The sequence below is a fragment of the Phoenix dactylifera genome, chromosome 4, assembly GCF_051530095.1.
Source record: "Phoenix dactylifera cultivar Ajwa chromosome 4, Ajwa_hap1_PhDact_Kaust_v1.1, whole genome shotgun sequence".
Classification (NCBI taxonomy): domain Eukaryota; kingdom Viridiplantae; phylum Streptophyta; class Magnoliopsida; order Arecales; family Arecaceae; genus Phoenix; species Phoenix dactylifera.
In genome coordinates, this window is record NC_143193.1 from 44,080,144 (window position 1) to 44,095,262 (window position 15,119).

General features: G+C 39.5%; 1 protein-coding gene across 2 annotated transcripts; it reads left to right on the plus strand.

Annotated features, from left to right (window-relative positions):
* The first annotated feature begins 5,948 nt into the window (after positions 1-5,948).
* On the plus strand, positions 5,949-12,912 carry LOC103711609 (phosphopantothenoylcysteine decarboxylase-like). 2 transcript variants are annotated; one of them, XM_008797830.6, is made up of 3 exons: positions 5,949-6,144; positions 11,895-12,252; positions 12,509-12,912. In XM_008797830.6, exons 2-3 carry the CDS (start codon positions 11,917-11,919, stop codon positions 12,791-12,793), a joined length of 621 nt encoding a protein of 206 aa, XP_008796052.4. In that variant the 5' UTR covers positions 5,949-6,144; positions 11,895-11,916; the 3' UTR covers positions 12,794-12,912. The 2 variants fall into 2 exon arrangements, with proteins under 2 accessions (XP_008796052.4, XP_008796053.4); XM_008797831.6 differs by having other exon boundaries at positions 6,005-6,144; positions 11,697-12,252.
* The last annotated feature ends 2,207 nt before the right edge of the window (positions 12,913-15,119 follow it).

Below are 15,119 nucleotides of genomic sequence, written 5' to 3' on the forward strand. Positions count from 1 at the left end.
GATGTCAGGTGGAGAGCAGCAAAGAAAAAAAAAGCATTAGATTGGTAACATGGCCAGACACTTGAGAACGAACAATGAAGCTAACGGTGAGATTGGGACCATTGGGTGAAAGAAGGGAAGTTGGAAGGAGGAAGGTGCTGAACTAAAAAATTAAAAATAAAAATTTTTTAAATATAAGTTTTTTAAAAATAATGAAAGTTATTTAAAAAATGAATAAATAAATAGAATAACCAAATATTTTTTCTATGTTGGTTATATATAAAAAAAAACAAAAAAAATACAATACCAGACGGATCCTAAGCTGATACTTTATTATTTTTATTTGTACTTTTTATATTGCTCTTGATTCACAATTGGCACGTATGAAGAGTGCAACGTTAGGAAAGGTGGGTTGAACGGCAGTCCTTCAAATTGGCTCTAATCCTGGAATGTACATGTCTGATTGACAGAAAGACTAATTTATAAAAAAGATGTGATTTCTATCAATTGGCGAAGCCATGAATTTTTTTTTCTTCCACATGTATATGAATTAACAAACGCGCCGTTACGTTTCATTGGTGTAATATAAAACTATAACCAATTATTACCTTAGTAGATGTGGCATCATGAAATTATATCGACATGGCTAATAGCAGTGGAAAATTTGGCATAAAGTCCTATGATATTAGATCCATGCATGAACTATGCATTTCTATTTATTAACCTAAATATGATGATGATCATCGATCTATGCCCAATCTTGAATAGTATTCTTTTGACTAAAATATAATTTGATTACACGTAAAAAATATTTTGGCAAAAAATCTTAAATTTTTTATTATTTGGTAGGATCAGAAACGTCCTTCATTGTATTTCTTCCAAAATATCCATAAACCAAACATTTAAGATGAATCAAGTTGCCGTAGAAAAATAAAGAAAATAAAAGGCTATGAGAAAAGAAAACAATTAGGAAAAAAAGTTGTCGATAAGTATAAGTGAAATAGGCTTAATTAAAAGGCATGGTTTAAAATAACATCAATAAAACAACACTCATTTTCCACTGCATTATATATCATATAATAGGCAAAAGGATAATGACAATTATGATAAGTTATTTAATACTATAATGACTTATTATGATACAAATAACAGTCATCGTTTAGCAATTGCATCCATTATCATTCCATCATCGAGGCACTAACTATACTCATAACTTATTCTAAACTGCCACCACAAAGTCAATATTTTTTTTAACTCAAAAAATAATATGATGAATGATCGATCATTTCTTGTCAATTTTCATTATTTTGATATAATTAAAATTGAAAGTACCTAATTTTTGAGATGATTTTTTTGTATTAGGTAACTTCTTTTTATGATTTTATATGTACAACTCTTTTTCGTATATATTTTTGAGATAAACGGGCATGGAGCTCAGGACCCATCTCACCAAAGTCAACCTTCCCACCATAGATAACGAGGCAACTCTCCAACCCTCAAATCGCTCCAAGATGCGTTGCATTACAGAGGCACTCAATCATCCGCAGTCTCCTCCCAGTGATGGGAACACCTATGTAACTCTACGACCCCTTCTGCTCCCTCATACCAAGGAGTTTCCTAATAGCTTGCTTCACCTGCAACTTAGTTTTCGAATTGAAATAGATAGTGGACTTATGAAGGTTCACTTTTTGACCTAATGCCTTGCAGTAGTCCTCCAAGACGCCTCTAAGGGTCAATGCATCGTTCGTTCTCGCTCTAACTAACAGAAGACAGTCATCTACAAATAGAAAATGAGAGATCGATCGGGGACTGGCACATAAGCGTCCATCACCCGCTCTCGACATGCAGCCCGTAGGAGTCGAGATAACATATCAGCACACATAATAAACAGGTAAGAGGACAAGGGACAACCTTGATGTAGCCCGATAGTGGAGTCGAAAAAAAGCGATGGCGTCCCATTGCTCAGGATGGAGAAGGACGACCTCTGCACACGGCCTAGAACTCAGTTGATCCAGGTCTCGTAGAAGCCAAAACTCTCCAATGCAAATTTGAAAAAGTCCCAGCAAACTCTATTATAAGCTCTGTCTATATCCAGCTTCAATGGTATGTAACTTCATCGACTTAGGTCTCACTGCATATCCTACATCATCTCTTAGGCAACTAGGATGTTGTCGGCAATGCTATAGCTCCCCACTAACGCCCTTACTCCTGGCTGATGAGTCTAGGCAGCAACATCTTCATCCTCCCTACCATAATTTTTGTCACTATCTTACAAAGTGTAGTGCAAAGACTGATCGATCTGAAGTGGCTAGGCTCCATCACTTCCTGACGTTTCGAAATAAGAGCGACGTAAGTTTCCTTCTAAGTATCTGACATCGAAGTCGTACTGAAGAACAACTGGACTACCTCCACTATTGCCCTCCGGATGGTGCACCCTTCTAAAGAAGAACGGGGGAAAGTTATCTAGCCTTTGTCCTCCACCAAGGCCCAAAGTGCCCCTCGCACCTCACTCTTAGAGACCGGCCCAATGAGGCCCGCGTTTTCCACCATCCCAACTCTAACGTCTAGATGCAGAAAGTGGGGGCTACCCCTAGGTTGCTGTCCTCTGTCCATATGGAACTGAAGAAGTCAAACAAAATCTTTCTTACACTATTCTCCTCCTACACTCTTTGCCCATTCTCATCTCTCAAGGATCAGATCATGTTCCTCTACCTCCTGATGATGGTCGACTGGGGGAAGAAGCAAGTGTTCCTATTCCCTTCTCTGATCCACTAGACTCTGGGCTTCTATCTCCAAAAGACCTCCTACTGGCCAGCTTCCGATGAAGAACAGCCACATCAGCCTCCAATAGCTCGCCACTACCATCCTCTCTTCCTTGAATGTCAACAATGGAAGCTTCCACCTCATCCAAGCGTCTGAAGATGTCACCCACCACCTCTCGATTCTATTTTCTCGGCCTACGTTTGGTAAGCTCCAACTTGCAGGTGACTCTCTATATGGCATCCCCTTACACCGGGGTCCCCCAAGCCCCCTAGACAATATCCCAAAATTGGAGTACGACAGTCATACCTTCTCAAACTAGAAAGGGTTGTGGTGGTTGGAGCTAGAGATAGGGCTAATCAAAAGAGGGCAGTGATCCGAAGTGATTCGGAGAGGGTGGCAAATCTAATAGGTGGGGAAGCACTGGACCCAGTAGGCTGACACAACAGTCTTGTCGATGCTCTCCCATACTCTAGCACGATCTGAACGATTGTTGTACCATGTGAATCTCGGTCCAAAGAACCTAAGATCCACCAACCCATTAGCTGTCAAAAAGTCACGAAACTTCCTTCTTTCTATCTTGTCTAATATAGGCCTTGCCTCCTCTCTTCTTGTGGGCCCTTAGATGCAGTTGAAATCACTAGCAACCATGGTCGGAATCCCCTGTATAACAAGATTGGTAACCTCTCTCCAGAAGACCCTCCTCACCCTACAATCAGTGCTAGCATTCACTCTCGACATAATTTAAGGTGTTTCATTAAGTTCCAAAATTACCATTACAACTTGCTGGGGATAGTTATGGAATATATCCACAGTGGTGGCACCCCACTTCTACAAAACAATGATGCCCCCACAAACCCTGGGACTCAATAGCATAGAACTTCCAAGTGGCTGAAAAGCGACACTGAGCTCGGCGGAGTCAATCTCCAGAAAGCCACGTCTCACACAAGAAACAAATATCTAGGCCATTCACCTGAATCAATCTCCTGAATGAGGTAGTGAATGAGGTAGTGAAGGAGGGCATACCCGCTCCTCTGCAGTTTCCCACAAAAATCTTCATTCTGCGACATGCAACAAATCAGGACCCTGCTTCTCGCCTCATGGGCCCCCACTTCCTTGATCTCCTAGTTGGGTTGGCCCACCTCCATCTCCATCTTCAACTTTCCTTCCCGCAACACCCCCCAAAACAATAGCCTTGGCCCTCCTCACCATTACTTGCTGATTCACTCTCACAGCAGGTGGGCCCGAGTCCGGCTAGCCACCCACCAGAGCCCCACCGTCGGACGCCTTCCCGGCTGCCAGCATCGCCGCCTCCCTAGCCGAGCAAGGGACCGACGCCATCAGATCAGGACCAACAAGAGCACCGCCACCAAAAATGGCAAGAGCTTAATCGGCCCCAAAGGTCAGAGTCTACGAAGCCCTTAGTAGTGTCGGAGAAGAGCCGGGGTTTGCTAGAGCAGGAGACACCATCATCGGGGAGGACATCAACGCTTAGGTGGAGGGGGGCGGCAACCAGCTCCCGCTCACTAGGGCCCCATTCGATCCCAGCTTTCCACTCAGGAGCCTTGGGCGAGCTAGGCCCATCCGCCCGAGTAGCCCAGTCCGCACCATCGGGCCGGCCCAAATCTTTCGGGCCCAGGCCCACACCAACCAACCTAGTCCCTGGGCTCCTGGGCCTCTTATTCAACTAGGCCATGCCCATGTCCACCATAGTCACCTCTGGGCTGGTCTGCATAGTATCCGACCCAACTCCACTTGAGTCATCCGCCGAGTCGACCAGGTTGTTCAGTAGGTTGAAGCTTGACCCAGTTCGTCGGCTTCCCTGAGTCGCCCCAAACCTAGATCCCGAGTCGGCACCCTCACTGGCCTACCGGTCCTTCGGGGGAGATGGCCGCCATGCCATCTTTGCCGACTTCTTCCACCTGTCCAAGTTCAACAAACCAGGGGAGTTCGACCGGTTAGGAGGGACCACGACCTTAAGGACGACGACCCTGGGGTTGACTGAGCCGTCTTCCTTGGTTGCGGCAGCCCCTTCACGGCTCACAGCGGTCGGATCTTCATGGCCTCCAACCAAGGGTCGATGATCGGCCGCCGGGCTATCTTGTCAAAGCTCAAATCCGGCTCCCCACCTCCTTCCAAGTCTCCACCTGCCTTAACTACCATGGGAGCAGGGGACTTTGTTTGATCCTGCACATCGCCCTCCACCATTGGGGCCGGGAACTTGCACACCACTTCAGCGTGCCCGATTTGCCTGCAACCGTAGCAGAAATTAGGCACATTTTCATATACAAAGGGTTGCCAGAGAACCTTGGACTTGCCTTTGATCTGGACTCCGGGCCGTAATGGACTGGTGGCATCGATGACCACCTTGACCCTTGCAAATCCTATCATCTTCTGCTGCTTCGTGATGCCATCGACGACCAGTAGCCGGCCGACAACCGTGACAATTTTGCAGGATGGTCTCACTCGCCTAGTACTCCACCGGGGAGCTTCGGCATCCGAATCTAGACCATCGTCGTCTTCTTCGTGTCCGACCTCATGACGAAGTCGGGAGCCCATGGCTTCATGGCTAGCAACTGCTCCACCACCACCCAAGGATCGCCGGTGAGGGCGATGTCTCAGTCAGCCGCCGTCTTGAAGCGAAGGGCCAAGTAATTCTCGGCAAGTGGCATAGCCTCCATCTCATGCACAGCCCCCAGAACCGGGCGGCCAAGACTCCAAATGACCATCGCCCAGTTTTCTCAAGCCTTCCTCAAGGCTTCAATCCACTCCTCCGGTAGTTCGAGAACCACTGTGAAATGTCGCCAAAGATTCTCCATCGCCTCTTCTGAGATTTGGCGCGTAGCCCATCCCTTCGGCTTCACCCAGCCTTCCTTCTCCTCGCCCGTACCGTCAGTCCCTAAGTCCCACCGACGGCTGAACTGTCCGCTGCCTTACCCACTATCTCAGCCATTACCGATCGCACACGAATATTGATGCAATCACTAACTTGAGCGAACTAACTTCTAAAAATGTTCTTAAGCCTTTAGGTAGAATATGATAATTTTTTTTGTTAAAAATATAATAAATATTTTATATATTTTTTCCAAAAAATAAATCCTAAACCAAACGTAAGCTATTTTCAAATATATTATTTTTTAAATATATTAAACAAAAATTATTTTTTAAAATATTATATATTCAAATATAAGTTTTTTTAATATTTTAGCATGAAAAATTATCCCTGCAGGCCAAACAAGTCCAACCTATCAGGCGGGACAAAATGAGTTGGTGGGTATTTTCTCTCGTTCTTTCCTGCCTCTCTTGACTCCGCCTCACGAGGAAGGGCAACCGCCGTGGCTCTGCCAGCGGAAGCGAGGACTGCAGCATCCCCCCTCCCCGAGACACCTTCAGACCCAAGAGCAGGTACCCTCTTCCCTTTTCCTTTGTTCCAATCAGTACTCCACCCCGGAAAGAACTCTTATGCAACCCGAATCCCTAATAAATCACAGACTCCTTTAATCTTTCCCCTAAATCTTTGTTCTTGATCTCATCATCTTCTTGCCAAGTCTCCGGAAATGTTGGTACGAGTGGCAGATTATTTCATCTCACCATCTTTTTGCTCCGATGGAAGAGCAAATTTGTTCTAGTCAATGCCATTGTTCGCACCCGTGTTTCATGTTTGTTATCGCCGTCCATGTTTAAAACTTTAATCTTTAGGTTTATGAGATAAGCTTAGCATCAATCTTGTGCTCAAGAGGGGCTTCTCATGAAAGAGTTGGTGGGAACAAAATTTTGGGAATAAAATTTGATCAGAAAAGAAACTGCAGAAGGATTTTTAGACCTGAACCGAAGCTTATCGAGTCATGCTTGTTTTTTAGGGCATGTTGAGAAGAAGGCATCAAAAACTTTTTTTGCATGGGAAAATGATTATTCTGGTTGTTTAACTTACAGAAAGGCATGTGATAACAAAACAAGCGGCAATTTTTGTTTTCTTTCTCAATTTTCGGATATGTAAAATTTGACCACCCCCACCCGAAAAAAAAGAAGGGAAAGGAAACTGTGGATTTAGGGCGTGGAGAAACCTTTTTTTTCTTTTGACGAAGCAATGGGTACTGTGTTGAAAGAATTTTATTAAAAGAGGCGTAGAGAACTACTTCTGTTCAAATACTGACTTTTTAACTGGACTAATTTGTTGAAAAACCGAATTTCCCTTTTATTTCCAGGAGAATAAAAAAAAGGTTACCTAACTGAACTTTGATATGCATGGATCTGGTATGGCAGTGTAAATGGGAACAAAATTGGAGCAAATACCTCAATATTTTCAACTCTATCATCGGGGTGGTCAATTATTCTGCTTAGGTCCCAAATGGCCCCTTATTATGATTTTGCCACTTAGCCTAGAAGCTCCCATGTCTTAGTTAGTTGATTAGATTCCAAGCATAAAAGGGAACATCAGAGGAAGGATTGGTCTTGGGTGGGTAAAATGCAGTTTTGAAAGGCAGGTCATAATACGTTGCAGGTTTGCTTCTTTTTGTGTGATAACTGCTGAATGAGCAACACATGGGAGGAGAAATTAAGTGGACTCTTTTGCATGGGCAACTACTGGGATGTGGAAAGTAGTCTTCTAGTGGATGGTGGATGATGATGCTTCAAAGAGTTCCTTCATTATTGCTCTGACTTTTATATTGTAACTTGGAGATGAATTTGATTTCTTATGTCAAACCCAGTCATTTGCTTGTTTAAACTCATTCCTAGCCTTGGGAATTCTTTTTTACTTGCTTTCTAGAGGCATATGTTTAATTGTGTCATCAACAAGGTTGGCCTTTCTGCTGCTAACTATGCTTTATGTTTCAGGCTAATGTCTCTCTCTTTTCTACAGCTGCCACTGTTGATAATTCAAAACCAATTCATGGTTGGTGGGAATTAATTCATAACATCTCGATTCTTAGATGGATAATATTTTAATTGATATAATGACCCTATCATCTGAGGCAAGACCTGGTGGCAAAGTGGCTGCATGCTATTTATAGGATTGATGAATACTCTATTGTCCATCTGTTGCAGTTTGACACCAATTATCTCTGGCATATACTCTATATTTTTCTTACATGATATTCAGCTCATTTTCAGACCAAGCCATATAGTTAAGCTCTAGAGCTGTAGAAAATATGTTAAGGTGTTCCATTGACAACTTTATTTGTTATACTTATTCATAGCAGATACCTTGGAATAAGGGTTTACAAAATGAGATGCCTTGAAACAACATATATCTATCATTAACCTTAAGTTGTTTTCTTCAGAATTAAAAGTTTCACTTAACTTATTCATAGCAACATCAGATAACCTGTGACAACCAACGGGAACTATCATGCTCAGCTTGGTTTCTTAGTCACTCACTGCTTTTTGTTAATAGTCGCTTTTCAGACCCCTGCTTTTTGTTAATAGTCACTGCATCAAAGGCAGGCAGTGATCATAATATGCTCAAGGCCATCTCTTTAATTCACTGTCCAGTCTGATTTTGTTATAGATGCCTTTTTCATCTCTGCATTTGATAATGGAATAAAGTAACAATAGTTGTTTTTTTCCCCTTGGTAGCTGTTATAATTGCAGTCACAAAATTTGTGTTGTTAGTTATGAATGAGAATGATTGCACCATTTGGTCAATTTAAAATTTGGCCCATGTTCTTTAGCATTCCCATTGTAAATCCAAATTGGCGTTCCCTCCTCCTCTAGTCTTATCATTTATTGCTATCACATATACAAGTTATATGCATTAGTGTGCCCTCCCTTGAACAGCAACAGTTAGTGCATTAATATTTTTCTTTTTGCTTTTTTCTTTTTTTTTGGTAGAGAGATAGAAGAGTTAGGCTGAAGCCTAACTCAAATTTATTGCAACTAAAATTGAACTAGGTCAGCAGGGGCTAACCGACCAAAGGAGAGGAGTTAAATAGGAAATATGAAAGAGTATGGTGGAAGAGATTAAGGTAATAAGGTAAGAACAGGGTCCATCTTCCTTCTCATTTTATCAATGCAAAACCTTGTCAATCTTCCTTCTCATTTTAGCAGTGCAAAACCTAGTCCAGTCCCTATCAGGAAGTAGATGTTGTCATAGACTATTGGGATGTTCTACTATTGCTTCTAGAAACTATTGAATTCCTTTCCAATCATAGACACCAGTTTGTAACTGAGATGATAACATCCCATCCAACCCTCTTTTTCTTGATCTCCAATCAGTCCACAGCTCTCATATTGTTGTAGGGAAGTCCATGACTCCAAACAAAGATCCAAGCTGAGCCTGGATATCATTGAAGTAGATGCAAACCAGAAATAGATGATCTGTCAACTCCTCATGGTTCTAAGAAAAGGGCATGTTGCCAGATGACTTCAATTTCATTTTCTTTAGTTTCATGCAGATATCTTATTAAGAATTAGAGGCCAGTTGAACAACCTGACCTTCTAAAAGAACAGGACACTTCCATATCTTCGATGGATGCCTTTCTTGAACTCCTTGGTTATTTAAAATTCTGTATGCCTTATTAACAGAAACTATTTAGCCACATGTCATTCCAATATGTAGGTCCATCATCAACTAAAAGACATCCTCTTGTAGTGGATGCCAGTATCTCTGATAAAAGAAGCTGGGAAACCCATTCAACCCTGGAGCCTTGTCAGTAGGCAAATCAAGAACAGCGTTCTTCAGTTCCTTTGTCAAAATGTCTTCCAGTGAGTATAGATCCACTTTCTCTTCTACGTACAGATTACCCAATCAGCAACAACGCTACTCTGTTGAAGAATGCCAAACGACTTTGAAAAGGAGTGGAATTGATCTTCTATTACTTTCTGCTCATCCACAATATTGCCATCTGTGTCCAGATCATTTATCTTGGAAAAAAGGTTTTTTTTCCTTCTCATGTTAGAAGCGGACCTATGAAAAGAGGATGTATTTTTATCACCCTCTTTGACCAAGTCATGCGTAAGGTTTCCTCCTTCTTAAGTACATCTTTTAGTTCTACTTTGAGATTATACTACCTTTAATATCTTTCCTCCAGGGATACAAGGTGCTCATCTTCTTCACAGTCTAGCCATCTAATTTAGGAGGGAGTTTCTTTTCTTTTTTTTTGTGGCTTCATTATGTAAGCCTAGTAATTAGAAATCAATGCTTAGCCACCAGCCTAGCTGCTGGTGAGTCCAGATTTTGTCCTTCATTCAACCATTTCTCAATTAGTTGATCAAAATGTGGATATTCTAGCCATAGCTCAAATTTGAAATTTTTGCTGAGCTTCTCGATGGGGATCATTCTGAGCATCAGCAGTGCATGGATGAATGAGGAATTGGGTAAAAGGAATTGCCTGAGAGATAGTAAAAATATCATGCTGCTCTAAGGATACTAGGAATTGATCTAATTTGGTGAAACTAGGGTCCTCTCTTTTGTTTGACAAGGTAAAATTTATCCCTACCAAAGGAACATCTATTAGATTCCACTGCTTAACAAAGTTATTACACTAAAATTTGCTAATTCTGCCACTAGCTATGCCCTTCCACTCATTGCTGAATCTAGCACTATTGAAGTCACCGGCATATACCAAGGACCGGCCCATAAGGATTACACAGCCCCCAATTCCTCCTAGAAAGTATCAAATTGAGATCTCGTATAGGGTCCATAAACATTTTAACAACTCAGGCTTGATTGGTAGACTTAGAAGCAGACTGATAGAGAGAAAACACCTTTCTGAAGACAAGCACCATTCAAACTCTGAGTCTCAGCAAGTCAATATAATATACCATCTGAAGAATTTCTTTCTCATCCTGCAAATGAACTAGAGTGCTTGATTCCTCTGCAACACATGCATTTGAGTGCATTTTGGTAGGTAGTTATGTAATGTCCTGACTCCAATAGAGAAGAGACCAGGTAAGGACACCTCACAATTGCTAGAAGCCTCTCCTTTAAGAGAAGAAATGTTGAGGCAATAAAGGACCCACCTTGGTTTGTGGAGTTTTTTTGTTTGTTTTTGGGTAAAACAAGTTGTTGAAGTTCAACCTGTCGGTTAATAACTCCCTTAAAAGCAGAGTAAATGGGTGAGGAAGGGGACTTGATATCTTCAGTAGAAAGAGGATGGATATTCCTTCTTGCAACATGCCTGCTTGGTGGGGATCCAGAGAGAATAAATTTGAAGGGCTGAACGTTACATTACTGATCTCTTCAGAATAGTTATGGGATAGTGGTTTTAATAGCTATCTAGCTGTTCCCCTGCAATTATGGTGCCCTTCAAACTACACTTGTGACAGCTGCTATGGATATCTCCAAATTGACCTAGTAAGGTGCTTTGATTTCTTGCTAACCCCCCAATCCTCATTAAAATAAATAAATATTGTAATTTCCTTCTGTGTCCAGATCCTGACTGTGATGGATTTTTATTTAATAGTAATAAGGTCTTCTCCAGTATATTTGTACATATCCAATCATCTCTATCTATAGGAGCAAAGATAGGCTGTAATTGTTAGTTGAAGCAAAATTTTTGATTCTTTGTTGTCCACATACTTGTTGGAAGGTTGGGAAATTAACTGCAGCAGTGTTGCTTTTTAACTGGCGGGCAGGATCTGCACTCTGGAAATTGAAACCATGTTGAGAGTTCGAAAATAGAATTTATATGCCATAGCTGATGCAAGACCATGGTGCAATATTCTTTCTCCTACTCTTCACTCTCTACCTTTACTCCTAGAACACCCATTGCTATACATTCTCAGTTTGTCTAATTGTTTGTATATTATTTTCATCGGTAATAGTTCAATCAGAATTGTGTAACTTGGGAATTTCTTTCTATGTGATGATGAAAACCAAAAGTGTTTAGTCTTCAACACAATCAACTTAGTTTGCCATCTAATTTTCTTGATCTTGATAGCTTTAGATGTTGGGATTACCTTGTAAGATTGTAATAATTTTATCCTTCACCTGACCATGAAATATATTGAAGCAGGTCGTACGGAAAGGAACTGTGCATATATTCTAAAATCTCAGCAAGACTATTGGCAGAATAGACAGTGCTTTCACATGTTTGATATACATAGTCTTTCTGCAACATTTTAAAAAGACTGCTCTAACTGTATGATATCTCGCTATGGATTTATATTGTTCAATGACCGGTTCCTTGCTATATTTTCTGGTTTCTCTTTAGCACAACTTCCTAAGAGGAACTGATGGCTGTGGAGGCATCATCAGAACATACAGTGCAAGAGGGTGCACAGCATGTTAAACCACGGATTCTCCTGGCTGCTACTGGAAGTGTAGCTGCTATTAAATTTGAAAGTCTTTGTCGTAGTTTTTCTGAGTGGGCAGAAGTGAGAGCAGTAGCTACAAAGTCATCCTTATATTTTTTAGATAAAGCATCGTTTCCAAGGGATGTGACTCTTTATACAGATGATGATGAATGGTCTAGTTGGAATAAAATTGGAGATGGAGTGTTGCACATTGAATTACGAAAATGGGCAGATATTATGGTAATCGCCCCATTATCAGCAAATACCCTAGCCAAGGTATGTTTGATATAATCCATTAAACTGCTTCTTTGGACTTAAATGGCTCCATAAATCTGTGTCAAGGGGGATTTTGAAGTGTTTGAACGCATATTCATGTAGTAAGGCAATGCAAAAAGAATTTGTTGTTGATTTCTGTTGATCATTATGTCTTTCTTCACTGAAGTACTAGCAATTCCATAGTCTCTGCTACTGTAGTTTTACTTGATACGTTGCTTTATATGGTGTTGATTCATTTTCTTCTTCCCTTGAGTAGATTGCAGGAGGACTGTGTGGCAACCTACTAACATGCATTGTGCGAGCCTGGGATTACAGCAAGCCTTTGTATGTTGCTCCTGCCATGAACACCTTCATGTGGCATAACCCCTTCACAAAACACCATCTGGAAGCAATCAACGAACTTGGTATAGTCTTGATCCCTCCCATCACGAAGAGGTTAGCTTGTGGAGATTATGGAAATGGGGCAATGGCTGAACCTTCCATGATCTATAACACAGTGAGGCTTTCTTACAAACCATCACCTGTAAATGGATCTGGGTGACACTTAAATGTTCTTAGGTGTCAATCAAGTTTTCATCCTAACATTTTCTCTGCAGCTGCCTTGTTATGTTTTGTATAATGAAATATTTTATTTTAAAAAAAATGCTTTTGGTGTTTGAAGTTTCAACTTGTTAGATTTTAGGTTATCCTCACAGGAATGTGGTTCTTTTTTGTTGCTTCTAACTGGAGTGACTTTGTAAGTAGAGCTGTTGAATACTTCAAAAATCTTCTGTAACCTTGAAGGGCTGTGATATGCAGGAACGAAATGGACTGCAATCGATCTGTGATCCCAATTTTAATGTGAGTAGATAGATATCAAGATAGTTGGAATACTCGTTTGGTTTACTGTTCTCTATAATAGTCTTTAACACGGACCTGTAATTAGGAATCGCTTGACAGGTTGACAGAATTTTTCCAGTCACACTCTCTGAGCTTTGCCTATTGATTGATTAGATTCTGTATGGATGAAGAACGATTGTCTAAGGGCTGTGAGGAAGAAGTAGGATTTAACCAAATCCAGTAGATCACTAGAACAGTCGTGGACTGCTCTGGCATCCCTGGATAGGCTCGGAGAGGGTTTTTGAGCAAGATACATCATATTTGAAGGCTAATTTCAACTTCTTAATTTTTGGTGTCTCAAGCATTAAAACTAAGCTCTCCATAAGTATTATGGGAATATGTTTTTCCCCTAATCTTCAATAAAATAGGTTAGTCAAGATAAAAGGTTTTTTTTCAGGTGAAATTTTGATCGGCTGTGATTCATAATTCGGGAGGAAGTGGGAGACAAAATTGATATACGAGTCAAAGATTTAACTTCATAAAAATTATATATTTTTTTATGATTATAGTCACTAGTTATAACTATTTGAGGAAAATTGTGATTCCTTCCAACTATAAGGGAATCTGATATGGATTTTGTAAGGGTTGATCTTTTTAGTATGAATAGAGACATTATAATAAAAGAAAAGGAGATTTAGATCCTTATTTTTATATTTTTGTTATTTTATTTTAAGAAAATCGAGTTGAACAAGTTAAGAATTTTTTTTTTAATTAGATCACTGTCCAGTTGCACTATATATTTATGGAGATAAAAGAACATGTTCAAAATTATTGGCTTTTTTTATTATTTTATTCTAGAATGCAAATTGAGCAAGTCAAAGAAAATCATTTCTTCTTCTTGATTGGATCGCAATCCAGTTGTATCATATATTTATGGAGACAAAAGAGCATGTCCAAAATCATTGGTTGTTGGATACATACATACATGTAGTGTGAGGTTCAAGTTACATCTAATATAACTTTTGTAGAATTGCATCTTTTGAATTGGATGATAAAGATTCTACATTGACGATGTAAGCTATTGAATATGATCTACTACCTCTAAACTACTTAAACATCAAATATCATTTGATTTAAAGATTTCTAGCTTATACATCAAGTGGTCAACAATTGAACAATTTAAATAATACAAAACGTTTTGACAAATTAACACATTGTAAGGAGTTTCCAAATTACATGAATTTTAGTGTGTGAGTAACTAAGATAGTAGATCTCATTTAATGGTTCAGATCATCAATGCAAGACCTTCATCATCCAATTCAAAAAAAGGTATAACTTGATCCTTACCTATATATAGGTCTCTCTCTCTCTCTCTCTCTCTCTCTCTCTCTCTCTCTATATATATATATATATATATATATATATATATATATATATATATATATATATATATATGAGATAATTTATAAGGGTATACACATAAGTAACAAAATTGTAAGGATATTCACATAATTTTAAATATTAAGGATATACATGCAAAAACCCTTATAAAATAAATACATCTTAAAAATAAAATTAAATTACTACAAATGAACATCACATAATCATGTAATATTGATAATTAGAGTAACATAGTTAATCTAAATTATACCAAAACATTAGATATGCAATAAATTATCGTGACAGGTAAATAGACATTACATATCTTAGTAAAATTAAATGCTAAATAAAGATGGACAGCATATAATTATTTATATACATATATAAGATCATTTTAATCTATATACTCAAATTTATTCTAATTTTAGAATTACATTAAATGATGAGCATAAATATTTTTTGCAAAATAAAATCATTTTAACTAAGGATTATTTGTTTACATCATGAAATGTTAAAAAAAAAGTTGCACTTTTATTCAATTGGGCATAAATACAAGGACATACAGATAGTTAATGAAGAGCAAAACGAAACAAAAAAAAAATTATATTATTTATAGGTCATATCAACATTATTCTTTTCTTTATTGATATTTTTTCAATCGGCAGGAT